This window comes from Suillus subaureus, assembly GCF_016647635.1.
Source record: "Suillus subaureus strain MN1 chromosome Unknown BJ212scaffold_12, whole genome shotgun sequence".
NCBI classification, from domain to species: Eukaryota; Fungi; Basidiomycota; class Agaricomycetes; order Boletales; family Suillaceae; genus Suillus; species Suillus subaureus.
In genome coordinates this window covers 37,326-51,351 of record NW_024538568.1, presented here as the reverse complement: position 1 = coordinate 51,351, position 14,026 = coordinate 37,326, and the positions used below count along the sequence as shown (strand labels likewise).

At 47.2% G+C, this 14,026-nt stretch overlaps 5 protein-coding genes across 5 annotated transcripts; 4 read left to right on the top strand and 1 right to left on the bottom strand.

Moving 5' to 3' along the window:
• The first annotated feature begins 7 nt into the window (after nt 1-7).
• Nucleotides 8-1,928, top strand: BJ212DRAFT_1347747 (glycosyl-transferase for dystroglycan-domain-containing protein). The gene is made up of 7 exons (XM_041335383.1): nt 8-564; nt 630-1,000; nt 1,054-1,235; nt 1,294-1,441; nt 1,495-1,547; nt 1,621-1,726; nt 1,787-1,928. The coding sequence occupies exons 1-7, from the start codon at nt 129-131 to the stop codon at nt 1,805-1,807; spliced, it is 1,317 nt and encodes a 438-aa protein (XP_041193996.1). The 5' UTR covers nt 8-128; the 3' UTR covers nt 1,808-1,928.
• Nucleotides 1,929-1,979: 51 nt separating this feature from the next.
• Nucleotides 1,980-3,676, top strand: BJ212DRAFT_1347731 (D-isomer specific 2-hydroxyacid dehydrogenase). The gene is made up of 5 exons (XM_041335382.1): nt 1,980-2,118; nt 2,169-2,230; nt 2,295-2,517; nt 2,573-3,060; nt 3,107-3,676. The coding sequence occupies exons 1-5, from the start codon at nt 2,094-2,096 to the stop codon at nt 3,335-3,337; spliced, it is 1,029 nt and encodes a 342-aa protein (XP_041193995.1). The 5' UTR covers nt 1,980-2,093; the 3' UTR covers nt 3,338-3,676.
• Nucleotides 3,677-3,834: 158 nt separating this feature from the next.
• On the top strand, nt 3,835-7,843 carry BJ212DRAFT_1347694 (laccase). Its single transcript, XM_041335381.1, has 11 exons — nt 3,835-4,155; nt 5,214-5,259; nt 5,590-5,641; nt 5,693-5,761; nt 5,819-5,979; nt 6,029-6,121; nt 6,233-6,962; nt 7,028-7,048; nt 7,101-7,249; nt 7,309-7,336; nt 7,400-7,843. The coding sequence occupies exons 1-11, from the start codon at nt 4,143-4,145 to the stop codon at nt 7,457-7,459; spliced, it is 1,422 nt and encodes a 473-aa protein (XP_041193994.1). The 5' UTR covers nt 3,835-4,142; the 3' UTR covers nt 7,460-7,843.
• Nucleotides 7,844-8,406: 563 nt separating this feature from the next.
• BJ212DRAFT_1347689 (uncharacterized protein) lies at nt 8,407-10,679 on the bottom strand. Its single transcript, XM_041335380.1, has 4 exons — nt 10,262-10,679; nt 9,536-10,204; nt 8,716-9,483; nt 8,407-8,666 (listed from the first exon to the last, which is right to left on the bottom strand). Exons 1-4 carry the CDS (start codon nt 10,364-10,366, stop codon nt 8,592-8,594), a joined length of 1,617 nt encoding a protein of 538 aa, XP_041193993.1. The 5' UTR covers nt 10,367-10,679; the 3' UTR covers nt 8,407-8,591.
• On the top strand, nt 10,680-12,251 carry BJ212DRAFT_1347688 (WD40-repeat-containing domain protein). Its single transcript, XM_041335379.1, has 5 exons — nt 10,680-10,869; nt 10,934-11,414; nt 11,464-11,595; nt 11,646-11,958; nt 12,010-12,251. Exons 1-5 carry the CDS (start codon nt 10,758-10,760, stop codon nt 12,019-12,021), a joined length of 1,050 nt encoding a protein of 349 aa, XP_041193992.1. The 5' UTR covers nt 10,680-10,757; the 3' UTR covers nt 12,022-12,251.
• The last annotated feature ends 1,775 nt before the right edge of the window (nt 12,252-14,026 follow it).

Genomic DNA, 14,026 nt, shown 5'->3' with positions numbered 1-14,026 from the left:
CTGTTAACGTTGTACAAACACGCTGGTAGGCGGTCAACAAACCTACCGTCGACTCTCATTGCAATATCGCGCAATCTGCACGCAAGGGACTCGGAGACTAGCAACAATTATATTCTACTGCTTGGCACATGTCAGATTTCAGCCGTGGCCTCAAGTTTATTCGTCTGGCAACTTCTTTGTATGTTGCGATCGCGGTCCTATATACAGCAAATCACATCCTGTCTCCACTACGGACATTTGCGAGGTCGTACATGGCCTCCTACGATACAGCTGTTATCCAAGTTTATCAATATGCCGAGGTCACTGGCAAAACTTCTCAGGAAATGATACTTTGGCCTGCATCCTCGTTAGCCGAACATACAACTGCCAGGACACCAGACGGGATTCCAATGAGCGAAGATCTTTTCCTGTCCAAAGCATTCTCGCAGTCTCTGCACCCTCTCAAAGTGGTTCCCTACTACTACAGGGCTTCAGGGACATTCGAACAGAACGATATTACCGTTACTACTCTCGTCACATTTAATCGATTCAAGGTCTTTTCCGAGCTTGTGACACACTACCAAGGTCTGCTCCGGTCTTGAAATTGTTTGTGTTTCAATCTTTTCTCATTTTTTTTCCTTCTGTCGAAGGTCCGATTTCTGCAACTGTCCATGTCAAACCTAGTGCAATACACGCCCTTCTGGATGCTTTGCATGACCTATATGCGTCAACGCCCACGATGTCAACCTACGTCGACATACACCTCGTTCTCACGCCCTTTGACCGTCAATTGAATACTTGGCGGAATGCTGCGCGTCTCTTTGCCCGTACCGAATTTATCATGATGCTTGACGTCGACTTTGCCATTTGCACCAACTTCCGTTCTGCCATCAGGGCTAGTCTAGATGCTAAAATTGGCCGAATTCTCAAGGAGGGACATGCTGCTCTTGTGGTGCCTGCGTTCGAATATATCAAACAGCAAGATGGCCTGGACCAGAAATATTTTCCTCGCGATAAGCAGGTCTAGATGACGAGCAATATATCCCAGGAAGTCACTGAATGGCACTATTCTAGGCATTGCTTTCGCTGGTCAAAGCGAAAAAGATCGATATGTTCCATCGCACTTGGGCTCCTGGTCACAACAGCACCGATTATCCGCGATTCTATTCCGCCGCCCCTGGTGAAGTTTATAAGGTCACGCAGTACCACCCCGCATACGAGCCTTACGTGATCTTCAGGAAGGAAGGGCCACCATGGTGCCAACCAAATTCGAGTCAAAAATATGTCTTGCTTTGTCTAATGTAATCTTTCCAGGTGCGATGAACGCTTTGTTGGATATGGAGGGAATAAGGCCGCTTGTCTCTACGAGATGTACCTCTCCGGCATGTCGTTTTATGTCCTTGCAGATCACTTCCTCGTACACCAGAGTCACCCATACGAGGAGGAAGCGCGAAAACTTGAGGTATCTATTCTTCTCTCGTAGTCAACAACTCTTGATATTGGGACTTGTATCAGCGTAAGAGTAACCGTAAGATATACCAGGACTTCAAGGAAGAAGTTTGTCTCCGGTTCGTTCTCAGGCTCATCTCAATCACTCTCGGACGATGATATCTAAGCACCCGGTCATCTTTTGTTTATTAGGTACTTGAAGCGCCACTACGATTCTGGGACGCTTAACACTAGCCATGGATACAACGTTCAAGAGGAATGCAAGAAAATCAGAGGCGTGTCGAAAATTGCTGCTCTGGCAAGTTTCATGCTGGTGTTCGCATACCTTCGATGCATGTGTCTGACGTTGCTTCAACAGATGATAGAGGGTAGATTTTAGTAGGCATGTTAGTAACTGGGCGGCCTTCTGCTTGTACCAAACGAGGTTGAAACCTTACTGACGAAAATGGCGTTAAAAGCGATAGTCTGATATGAATGTGATGGATGTGCCCAAATTTATTTACCTTCAAGCTTTTTATAATGCGAGTAGGATGTGAGCGACCTCGTGGTATGTTGATTAGCTATTTTAGTCCCATGTCCTCAACACGTGCTAGATTGACGAAAGATAACAGCTTCCTGAATGTTGTCCTCCGCTACAAGGCTTGCGATAAACAGCATACACTGAAATGCTCCCCCGCGTGTTACTGTGCGGTCGGTTTCTAGGTTTATCCGGTGATGATTTGGACTCTGATGTGTTTCAGGTGAGATTGAGTATGTCCAGGACGAGGTCAAGGAGATATTTCATGGGATCGCTGAAGTTGTAGTAAGTAGGTTTCCCTTTCAAGGCACCTCTAGCTTTATGTATCATCGTCTCTTTTCCTCTTCAGCATCTGGCTTCTGACTCTCGTTCTCATTTCCTCTCCTCATTCGGGCCCGATGGGCCGTATGAAGGGACTATCGCCTTGTACAGGCGCAACACATCTTCTGAAGTCATAGGAAAATTTGACGCACCATTAATACACGCTCTAGCTGATACGAGCATGGTCCGCTGGATCGCTCAGAGTGGCGGTGGTTACGATGAAATCGATGTGCAAGCCTGCAAAGAACGAGGTGATGTCCGCTCTCAGTCAGAATCAACTGTTGCTAACGTGTGTTTTTGCCCCAGGAATAATGGTGTCGAACACTCCACGAGCGAACGAGGATGCCACTGCCACTGCCACTTTATACCTTATGCTATCGTGCCTACGACATTTCTCGATGGCAGAACGATCCCTTCGCTCTGGTACATGGAAGATACCCTATAATGCGGCACAAAGTCGTGACGTTACTGGGCGCACGCTTGGTATCTTGGGCTTAGGTGGCATCGGTCTGAGATTCGCTCACCTTGCACACGCCTTTCCAATGCGCATCATATACTTCTCACGAAGGAAGGCAGAATCCGCACCAGAGTGGTGCGAATATGTCTCAAGCGTGGAGGAGCTGTGCAAGCAGGTTGACATACTGAGCCTACATGTCCCTCTTAACCAGTCCACAGCTGGTATGATTGGAGAGAAGGAGATCAGGACCCTGCAACGGGGTAGTATTCTTCTCAATACGTCACGAGGACGAATAATGGACCAAGAGGCGATGATACGAGCACTGGAGGACGGTCATGTAACGCTTTTTCTATCGTCTTGTTATCTTTTCTCACAACTTCCAGCTTTCATCAGTTGGCTTAGATGTATACCCCGATGAACCGCGCGTAGATCCGCGCTTATTGACCTTCCCACGATGTGCACTTCTGCCCCATGTTGGGGGAGAGTCAGCAGAGTCATGGAGGACAAGAGAACTGCAAGCATTGGGAAACTTGAAAGCTTTTGTACTAGGTGGCGTTGGGGAAGATATCGTCCCTGAGCTGAAGACAAGATTCGGCAGCTCGACTACCCTGTAATCGCTAGCAGCAGGCTGAACAAGATCATCGCAAGTTAGAAGGACCAGCTGCTTGAATTATAGAATGTGGCTCGTATAAGGGAAGAAAAGACCGATCACTGTTGAAGCCAGATCATTCAGCCTCAAGTGCTGTCGAAGAAACCTGCAATGCTCACAAGTAGACTTTAGAAATGCATCCTATACAACATATGTCTGAACAGACCCCACTTAGTTTAACAAAGTTATAACATATTTCGCACCGATGCATCATTTCCGGAATCCATATGTTACTGTTGTTTCATTGTATGTTGTACCCGCACGAGGTACTTTGCGAAACATTCAATGAGGATTTTGGCACTGGTCACATCGGGTCACGGGTGTCACAAGGTTATTGGTTGTGTGACTAGAAGCGCTCGTTCCTTTGGCTTGTGCCGAAGGCACAACAAGCGCAGCTCGCTGGGGAATCAAATTACTGGCAGTACAGGGATATAAGGTCCGGATTATGTGATATGGGGGTGACCGGTCTTGGGTATTACTCGACCCAATCCAACTCGTCAAAATCAAAAGCATTTCCCTCGAGCACTTCAACTTCGACAATGCTCTGAACTTTTTCAGTCCTTTTCAACTCTTCGAGAGCCGCAAATTCAGCGGCAACGTCACGCGAGCAAGATAATCTCTGGACCTGCATAATAGTCGTCTGCATCACGAGGCTCGGTCGAGATCTGAGGTGCCCACATGAAGGATGCTTCAAGATCCTGTGCAATCTCGACAACAATGCCAACCTCTTCACAAGTGTGCATGTGAGCATGTCGGCCTCTGCAGCTTCCATGGCGCTATGGCGTCGAAGGTTTGCATGATTTTTTCCGAGTGTTTCGAACGTGTCGACTGAGAGATCACACCGTCATGTAGATTGTGTTGAGCCAAAATCAAAGAATATGCGCTCTACTTCGCCTGCATGCCCTACAATTTAGAGGATCATCACAGCAATGACCTTGAGTGGATGAATTCCGGAATGCATGAAAGGCCGTTTGTTTGGCCGCCAGCACTATTTTACTTTAGGGAGTCAACAGTTGGTTTTCGTGCTTTATTGAATTCAAGCCATCTGTGCTATTGTTTGATCTTACAGTTTGTTCAGCGAGGGAGGCACATCTCTGTGGGTGCTGATGAGTCTTGAAGTTATAGATCATCTAGGTTTTTTTTGATGACGAACCACATCGCAAAGAGTCTGGCGTGAAGACGTAGCGCACAACCCCCTGACACGTCAGCGAGAATGACAGCAAGTATTTTCGCTCGTCAAGGGTTGGATGACAACTAATCACTCTACAGTATAATGGATTGGATATTGACCTATTTGATTCTTGAACCCGCCACCCCCCTCCCCCCCCAAACTAGGCCCCCACATCACTAACTGATTCAAAACAAAGTCCTCCTCTGGCGAGTTGGGGGTCAAAGACGGAGAACAAAAACCGTATGGCATATGGTTAATTCATGTTTGCGAGTACTATGTTTCCAGTATGCAGCAGCTGACCTCACACATGCATATGACAGCAAACAGGGTTGAGCTGTGCTCAATAGCGCACTTTCATGATCGGGCTACGTGTGAGATAACAACAGGCCATTCTACTTCTCCTGATCAAGCAATGTAATCGGTGGAAGTTGACGACCCGTGCATTTGAAAACGGTCGACGAGATTCCAGCTGATCGCTCTCTCGTAATATGACTTTCTCAACTCCCTGTGTTTTTACCCACACTGGAAATGAGGGTAGCTGGTCAGATGAGCAAGGTCAGTCAGGTTAAGGGACCTCACTGGCAGGGGATGCTTTCAGTGTCGGACATGTTATTCGAGCAGGCTAGCTTCAAGGACATCTACGACTAGGAGAATCCGATGGTGGTCCTAGATTGTTTGTCAACTCTACGGAACTCGACGGAACTCTATGTGGGTGAGTGTCTTAATTTCAATTGAACACTGTCATGCAACGTCGAGATGCGGGTCTACATAAATAACAGGGATATCTCCCTGCTGAAAACTGACTTGAACCTGCACTATACTTCATTCGTTATGTTCTTCCTGAGCTTTCTTCTTCTATTGTTGCACCCGGCGCATGCAGCATCTATCATCTCGCACTTCCATTCCTATCCACTCAACTCTCGTTCGCATACACTGGGCCCTGTAACCAGCTTAACAATTGCTAATAAAATCATAGCTCCAGATGGGTTTGCGCGCTCGTGAGTCCTGTTTTCTGTTTTGTTTTGTAATGACAATCATTGTTATAGTTCAACTCTTGCTGGAGGAACATTTCCGGGTCCAATCATCGCAGCCAAGAAGGTGCTTTTCTGCCCATTTGATCGAGCTATCAGGACCTGACGATAATTGAAGGGTGACAAATTTGAGGTCAACATCGTGAACCAACTCACTGACGATTCAATGTTCAAAAGCACCAGTGTGGTGAGCACGTCCGACAGCTCAGTATTCATATTTGGTCATGCTTACCCCACCCTTTAGCACTGGCACGGAATCTATCAGAATGGGACGAACTATGCGGATGGAGTCGCATCTGTTACTCAATGCCCCATTGCGCAAAACGACTCATTTCTGTACTCCTTCGAGGCTCAGAACCAGACAGGAACCTACTGGTATCATAGCCACTACTCGACACAATATTGGTTTGTTATTTTTTTTATCTTTTGCAATATGTGACCCAAAACCGTTTAGTGATGGCCTGCGCGGGGCTTTGATTATCTACGATCCCGAAGACCCTCTATCCTACCTGTACGACGTTGACGATGGTACGGTGATCATATCACGGTCATAAATACGCTCACTTAAATCATTCTCAGAGACCACCGTGATCACCTTTGCCGACTGGTACATCTCAGAATTATTTGCAACGTGCATCCACCTCACCAATCAATATAGGTACCATACGGTTGCCCCTGTTTTGAATCATTTCGTCACCGTCGACGGTAATTCAACACTCATCAACGGTCTTGGTCGATATCAAGGGGGCCCCACTGATACCGAACTTGCGGTGGTCAACGTTGATTACGGCAAAAGATACCGACTACGCGTCATAGGAATGTCTTGCGGCCTCAATTTTATTTTTTCCGTCGATGGTCATGACCTGACGGTCATGGAAGCGGATGGTCAGCTGACGGAACCCCTTCTCGTGGACTCGATCCAGATACTTCCTGGACAGCGATACTCTGTCGTTCTCAATGCGAAACAACCAGTCGACAATTACTGGATACGAGCACTCCCAAATACCGCGGGATCGACTTTCGACGGTGGCCAGAACATGGCCATCCTGCAATATCGGGGTGCACCCGTCGCAGAGCCAACTACGAACCAGACCACAAGCATCATGCCGCTTCTCGAGACCAACTTGCATGCGCTCATTAATCCCGGTGCACCTGGTATTCCGGGATATGGGAATGCAGATATCAACTTGATGATGTATGTCACTAAAATAGATGGAATATTCTACGTCAACGGCGTTGCATTCAAGTCTCCATCTGTGCCCGTGCTGCTCCAAATACTCAGTGGCGCACAAGAAGCGGCTGATATCCTTCCAGAGGGATCTGTTTATGATTTAGAGGCTAACAAGGTCGTCGAATTGACAATGATAAATGGTGAACCCAGAGGTCCCGTAAGTTTCACGCTCACTCGGACCCCATGATGTATATATCTCATGATCTCTTCAATTCTTCCTAGCATCCAATTCATTTGCATGGTGTAAGTGATTCTGGATACGACCGGACCCTAAATTACTCACTGCACATTGTAGCACAGCTTTGATGTCGTTCAGAGCGCTGGCAACAGCTCTTTCAACTACGTCAATCCCGTGCGCAGGGATGTAGTATCCATCGGGAATCAAGACCAACAAATGGTAATTAGGTGGGTCACCGATAACTCCGGTCCGTGGTTCCTGCATTGGTAAGCACAATGATGTTGATCGGTCTACACTAGCACTGATCCTACTATTGCCCACTTAGTCACATCGACTGGCATATAGGGGAGTGCGTAGCCTAAGTGCCTTGAGCATTTGCCGTGATTTGACATACTTTCCCAGTGGCTTAGCTGTAGGTTATGGCCGAAAGTCCCTCGGAGACTCAGAAGCATCTGCACCGCTTACCCGGTAACTGATTGATTTTCCGACTTCGCTTCTCGTTGGGCTGATGGTAGACACAGACGCATGGAAAACACTTTGCCCGATATTCGATTCCGTTGACCCACTCCCAGATTGGAGCAGAGAATTCGTATCAACAAGCGGAAAATCTCGCCGTTGCCTGGGGGGAAAATATCACCACAGCACTGTTTCCCTTATAGTGTGCACTATCGTAATCGAGTTCGTATGGCGCTGGACCCGTCCAAGTAATAGTTTGCTGTCCTCGACCAGCCTATTTTTTTTCATCATTGTTTATTGTCCAGTGGAGCGGAACCGATGCTGGACAGTACGTACAGTATGTAAACTTAGTGAGCGCGGTGTATGAGGGGCGCTAGACAAAAATTAATTAAATAATTGCGGGGTGAAGATGAAAAATTATGATCTCTCGAAGAGGAAACTTCGTGCTCACCGTACGTGATACCATCGCTCACTAAGTGGTACCTCGAACACAGCAACCTAGTAAGTAGGTCTCTCATTGATGGTTTATTCTATGAGACTCTGCAAAAATATGGAATACTACACTGTTGAACGTTGAACTTCGCGGATGATTGGGATGGACGAAGAATTGTTTGCACAAAAAAGTCGGGCACATGCACAATGTACGACAAGCACTTCATCGGGGGTAAGATTCCGGCGTTTCGAACGATGTTGCAGGATATAGACAGTGCCGGTGAGTGACGAAAATGTTGTGATGGATCAAGTTCGTCTCCTTTGTTGTGGGCATGATGGTGGTAGATGCGACGGCCGGTCATCGAGGCTGTAATGTATGTCCATGCATTAGTATGGCGCAACTAGGAATTTGGATGTATCATGTGTAAGACTTATGTAAAAAGATACTCGAGCAGGAAATTGGTTTTCTTCATCGATTTTTGTGAGGACGATGTCACGGTGAGCACGAAGTTTCCTCTTCGAGATTCAGAGATTCTTTTTCTTTTTCACCCCGCAATTATTTATTTAATTTTGTCCAGTGCATAGCACCGTGTACTACAGAATATGCAGGTCAGGACTCAAAAACTATAATAAACCAATCTCAATAACATGACGTCCAACATTGGTTCGACGCAGCTTCGCAGTCCTTTTAATGACATAAATTCTACAATTCCATACATCCTATTTCCCCCGCAAAGCCATAGAGGAGAGCCTAGCAACATTGATTACAAATTCGTTTTCATCCTGCTCCGAGCTCTGTGTGATATCTTAGCGTCGCACACTCAAACAGATGAGACTTACAAGCCTTGATGATCAAGATGTTCTCGTCATCGAAAGTGACATCTATCATGCTCGCAGCCGTCTCGATGCGTTCCTCGTCCACAACGACCATGTAAGGAAGGCTTGTTACAATGTCTTCATCGAGTTGTTGGTGTTTGACTGTCGATGGTTCTGTAATAATGCAGCCACGAAAGTCCTTGGAAGCTGCGGCACGCGACATGCGATACTTATTGAAGTCGTACGTGCGCAGGCTATAAGATGTGCAGCTGACATCATTTGGGGTAGCGTGGACTGCTCTACCGCCGGCGACTTCCAAACGCAGGACGAAAATGCTGTTAGGTACAGGGTCTACAATGCATCGCGAACAGTTTGGGCCCCATTCCTTCCAGGACAAAACGGGGCTCTGACCCTCAGTATGTATGCCGCTTTGGCAGACAGTGAGGAGTTTATCGGTGTCAATGATAAGGACGAGGCTGGGTGGACCGTCAACGTTGAGAGCAATGAGTTGATTTTTAGCGTTTGGATAGAAGCGTGCTTCCTGAGGGGTCATAGAACGACAGATATCTGGGCTGATGGTTACAAATGGAGAATGCCGCAGGAATGTTGCCTCTGGTTGAAAGGGTAGGACACACTCCGCAACGCGGACTGGAGGTCTCCCAAGGTCAGAAAATGAAAAGATGCTCAGTTTGCGTAGTTGGCGGCCGGTCATTCTAGATGATACGATCAAGTGATCTCGGTTCACGATACAGCAGTCATCCATCTTGCCGTATGGTTCCTGTTCTCGATAGACACACTATAATCAAATGGTAAGTATAATCGCTCAAACAAACACGTACTAGTCGTACCTTGAAGTCCTGTTTCTCTTGCCAGTTCCAAATCTGCATTCTTGCAGGACATGCAGAATATTCATCGCAGATGTTCAAGAGTACTATGCAGTCCCCCCAGATTTTGAGCTTTGTCCTTGTCTGGTCAAGGTGACAGTTTGCTGAAATGTGTGGCTTGAAGGAGGTCAGGATCTCACTGGCAGCCAAAGGGTGCGGCTCGCTCGTGCTCAGAGTCTCCAAGTAAATCCTGCAAGAGATTTCTGCCATGTGGTTCGGCTCGAGTACCACAAAAGCAAATAAATCTTGTGATGGGTCCATGCAGACGCTGTGGACTCGGAAAGGAGTGTCTTTTGTCATCGGATAACTGCCTGCATTCCAGCGCCTATATGACTGGGACTTCGAAGGGACTGAGTCCAGCATGCGAATTTGCGCGATCTGGGGACGATCATCCCAGGTAGACAAATGCCCGAATGACACGGATACCTCGCCACCTGGCTGCAGAAATTGATCTATGATGGTGGGCTTAAACGCTCGCCAGGAACACATTTGGTTTCTCAGTATCTCTAAGCGTTCTGCAGGAGATGTCATTGCGTCTGGCGCAGTAACCTCCACCATTTTTTGTGCTTCGAGTTCAATCGTATACTGCAGTGCAGAGGAGTTATCAAGGACTTTGTGAAGGTAGCGACACGTCTGTGATATCAAGTACGATCAGTGAATTGATCTTTGATGTAGATCGATATGACATACTGATGTACAGTTCAAGATCGATGAGGCACGAAGGAAGGAGAACAAGTAGCACAATATCTCCTCTGGGAGCGTGTGCAGACTCGGTGCTGATTTTGTGAAATCCATGTCCTATGAGTTGTCGTCCTGGCTGGTCCTAGACAAAGATCAATCAATTGAATCATTAAATATTACCCTGTTCGAACATAATAGATCAAGTCCCACGGGTTCGTGTTTCAGCTATAGCACAAAGTTCTGCATGGAACCGCTCCGTATGCAACTATAGTGCTCTAGAAGACGCACACAGCACCATGCATTAGAATTCAATCATCTTCTTCCGCCAAATAGAACACGGTTCAGAAGCACATACTAAGTTTTTTTTGAAGCATTGCCAACCTTTAACTTATAAGTTGGCAAAGTGCATTTTTGTGTAAATAGAGACAAACTTACATATCACTTGAACACTTTGCCTCCCACGGTTTTGTCCTTTCACCCAAACCCCACCCCTCCTCCACAAATAATGTCTCAACCAGGAGGCGACATACAAGAGCGGATCGCCGCCGCACGTCGCGAGGCGGAAGTTTTGAAGGAGAAAATTCGGGCGAGTAGAGAGGCCTCGGCTGATACAAGCTGTATGTTATTTCGTCGTTCTTGCCAATTCATTCTTTTTGGACCGGTCGGTAACATGCTCTACAGTACGCGCCATGGCTGCCGAGGTTGATACTCTACCTCGAATCGTTATGCGACCTCGGCGTTCACTCAAGGGTCATCTTGCAAAAATCTATGCTATGCATTGGGCCGCTGATCGTCGACATCTCGTCTCCGCCTCACAGGATGGAAAGCTTATTGTATGGGACGCCTACACGACCAACAAAGTTCACGCCATCCCTCTTCGCTCAAGTTGGGTGATGACCTGCGCTTATTCACCATCAGGAAACTTTGTTGCATGTGGTGGTCTTGATAATATCTGTTCTATCTATAACCTCAACAGTAGAGAAGCCAATGGTGTCAGAGGTGGGCGCGAATTGAGCGCTCACTCCGGTTATCTCAGTTGCTGTCGTTTCATCAACGACAGACAAATCGTCACTAGTTCCGGTGATATGACTTGTATGCTTTGGGATATTGAAGCTGGTGTGAGAGTGGTCGAATTCAGTGATCACACTGGGGACGTCATGAGGTATGGTTCTTGCTATACAATCACTTTATTGTTAACTCATATCACTTAGCTTGTCACTCGGTCCAAATCAGAATGTTTTCGTCTCTGGTGCTTGCGATGCAACCGCCAAGCTGTGGGATATCCGGAGTGGCCGGGCAACCCAGACTTTCACAGGCCATGAGTCAGACATCAACGCTGTTCAGTAAGCTGACGGCTTCCATGTGGCAATGCAGGGTGCTCATTGTTGTTCAGGTTCTTCCCAAATGGCGATGCATTCGCCACAGGATCGGACGATGCTTCATGCCGGCTTTTCGATATACGTGCGGATCGTGAATTAAACAGCTTTACGCACGACAATATTCTTTGTGGTATCACTTCCGTCGCATTCTCCATCTCCGGCCGCATTCTCTTCGGCGGCTACGATGATTGGACATGCAATGTGTGGGACACTCTACGGGGCGAGCGCGTAGGTGTTTTGACCGGACATGAAAACAGAGTCAGCTGTTTGGGTGTAAGTGTGGATGGAATGGCTCTCTGCACTGGTAGTTGGGATAGCACTCTCAGGGTATGTTTCATCAATTTTTATGGGCTATGAGGATTTGACGAATCACCGCAGGTTTGGGCATAACGGAAACTGTGGACTATCTCTTTCGTCATCTTGCTATATCCTCTATGCTCACCTGCGTGCGGCGCTTGCGACGTACGCCTTCGAGTCGGTCCTTACTCATCATTAGTTTCATGCTCGTTGGTATACATATATTGTCTCGTATCAGGTCATCTGCTGCTACCCAGATATTATTCCTTGATGTTTTTTTCTCCTGAACCGTATTTAGTCATGAATTCAAATCGTCATTCAAACTGGTGTCAGAGTCAAATGGCACAAACTGACGTGATTGGGTCAGGATGGTCACGCCGCGAAGGCGCCTGGGCAACTTTATGGGCCATGGTTTGCATCCTAGGATCTCCAGTTATTCCGCAGACTCATTTATTGTCCCTCTGTAGCTCAGCGGCAAAAAGATGCGGCGATAGCTGGCCGCGTTGAACATCGACGGCTTCTGAAGATCTGATCCCGAGCCACCTCGAGCTCTCTCACTCACCTACTATAACAGCTCTTTCTTGGCAGGAAGCCGCAGTCTCTGGGTATGTTCCCACAAAGGGCACTCACTTCTATTCAAGACCGCAACAGTAACTTACTGAGTTTGTTAGCTCCCCAAGTCGCCTAATGAGAGGAACTTTAAGCAAGCATTCCCGGGCCAATCCATTTGTTGTGCTGGCCGAGTCTCGTTGACTGTTACAGGTGCTATAGCTCGGCTAAAGAAGCTTATGCAGAATGGAGCGCACTACAACATCAGCTCAAAGCCGCCGTACTGTCTGATGACTACCTCGTCGAACAGCCTGAAGCATAGTACATAGCGACACAGTCAATGAACGACATTCGAAGGAACTCGACCATCGCCGCCCCAAAGGCTAAGAAACTTTCAGACCAGCTCAATTGACACAGCACACACTAAAATACAAAACCTCCAGAAGATTCTCGCCCTCCTTATTTTACATGAGACGTCACATTTAGCTTCTGTTCAAAGTTGTTCGTCTCGAGGAGCTCGATTGATTCGGTGTGTTTATAATTCCGATAACGGCGTTGTCCAACTGATGATTTATACTTAAAGATACAAGGGACGTTGAATAGCTCCAAACCGCGCACGACAAGTCACAGTCGCTCGACAGATTTGTTCAAGATTCGGAGGGCAGCCCCTTCAAAACTCGAAATCCAGTCTCTGGAGGAAGTAGACTTTGGGGTCTGTATTTAACAATGTCGGCAATGTTGGCATTCGCGAACTTGAGGAACAAGACGAAAGTGGTCGTACTCAAGGCAGTTAGAGGCCTTCAGGATTGTGCCGAAGAGCTCGAGTTTAGGCGCTTTAAGCTTGAGCTTATAGTTGTTCACCTGGCCATCCTCTTGTGCTCAGGCGCTCGACACAAGCGCCTACGGCCGGTATTATTATCACCGATAGCTGTGTGGGTGCTGAGCACCATCCAAGCTCGGAATGATCCTTGCAGGTGAAGTGGCAGCTCGGTTGTTCGGCTCTGTCTCGTGCGACTTTGGTTTGTATTGAAGACGAAGGACAAATAAGAAAGAAACGGCGGTGAAGAACTCAACAACAAAAGCCCCTCATGACCTGGCCAGTGGGGAAACGGAATATGTATGATGTAGTGAGCCTATCCGGTTATCAATGACCGATATTAAAGCGGGGAAATGGAACATTACGTGGTGAGCTTGCAGCTTCGTCCGGCTATTACTAACGATCTACATTACAGAAAGCTCAAGCCTCAGTACTATCTACCATTTATGATGGACCACCATTTTGTTTGGACGCTTTTTGCAGATGACATACCATTATTATTTGGAACAAATCATCATATTTCCAAAATTGTGAGGTGGGTCATCATAAATCATCCGTTATTAAACCCTAAGGGATAGTGCTACCCCATCATGCTCTTTTTATCATGGCAACAGTATGGTGGCAATTCAGTCCTCCCCCGTCATGCTGTGCGCAGTTTTACGTGTTTTTCCAGGCATGATAGTATGGCGCTCACCCAGATTTCCCCCAAACTCGTGACACCTCGTGATTGGG

Excerpts from the sequence above, each read along its gene's own strand:
- BJ212DRAFT_1347747 (XM_041335383.1), top strand. The coding sequence starts at position 129 with ATGTCAGATTTCAGCCGTGGCCTCAAGTTTATTCGTCTGGCAACTTCT. Across the intron at positions 1,236-1,293 it reads AGGAAGGAAGGGCCACCATG|GTGCGATGAACGCTTTGTTG; the intron begins GTGCCAACCAAA and ends TAATCTTTCCAG. Across the intron at positions 1,548-1,620 it reads AAGGAAGAAGTTTGTCTCCG|GTACTTGAAGCGCCACTACG; the intron begins GTTCGTTCTCAG and ends TTTGTTTATTAG.
- BJ212DRAFT_1347731 (XM_041335382.1), top strand. The coding sequence starts at position 2,094 with ATGCTCCCCCGCGTGTTACTGTGCG. Across the intron at positions 2,119-2,168 it reads CCCCCGCGTGTTACTGTGCG|GTGAGATTGAGTATGTCCAG; the intron begins GTCGGTTTCTAG and ends GATGTGTTTCAG. Across the intron at positions 2,518-2,572 it reads GCAAGCCTGCAAAGAACGAG|GAATAATGGTGTCGAACACT; the intron begins GTGATGTCCGCT and ends TTTTTGCCCCAG.
- BJ212DRAFT_1347694 (XM_041335381.1), top strand. Across the intron at positions 5,980-6,028 it reads CACTACTCGACACAATATTG|TGATGGCCTGCGCGGGGCTT; the intron begins GTTTGTTATTTT and ends AAAACCGTTTAG. Across the intron at positions 7,049-7,100 it reads ATCCAATTCATTTGCATGGT|CACAGCTTTGATGTCGTTCA; the intron begins GTAAGTGATTCT and ends TGCACATTGTAG.
- BJ212DRAFT_1347689 (XM_041335380.1), bottom strand. The coding sequence starts at position 10,366 with ATGGATTTCACAAAATCAGCACCGAGTCTGCACACGCTCCCAGAGGAG. Across the intron at positions 10,205-10,261 it reads CGATCTTGAACTGTACATCA|ACGTGTCGCTACCTTCACAA; the intron begins GTATGTCATATC and ends TTGATATCACAG. Across the intron at positions 9,484-9,535 it reads AAGAGAAACAGGACTTCAAG|TGTGTCTATCGAGAACAGGA; the intron begins GTACGACTAGTA and ends ATTTGATTATAG.
- BJ212DRAFT_1347688 (XM_041335379.1), top strand. The coding sequence starts at position 10,758 with ATGTCTCAACCAGGAGGCGACATACAAGAGCGGATCGCCGCCGCACGT. Across the intron at positions 11,415-11,463 it reads CACACTGGGGACGTCATGAG|CTTGTCACTCGGTCCAAATC; the intron begins GTATGGTTCTTG and ends CATATCACTTAG. Across the intron at positions 11,596-11,645 it reads TCAGACATCAACGCTGTTCA|GTTCTTCCCAAATGGCGATG; the intron begins GTAAGCTGACGG and ends ATTGTTGTTCAG.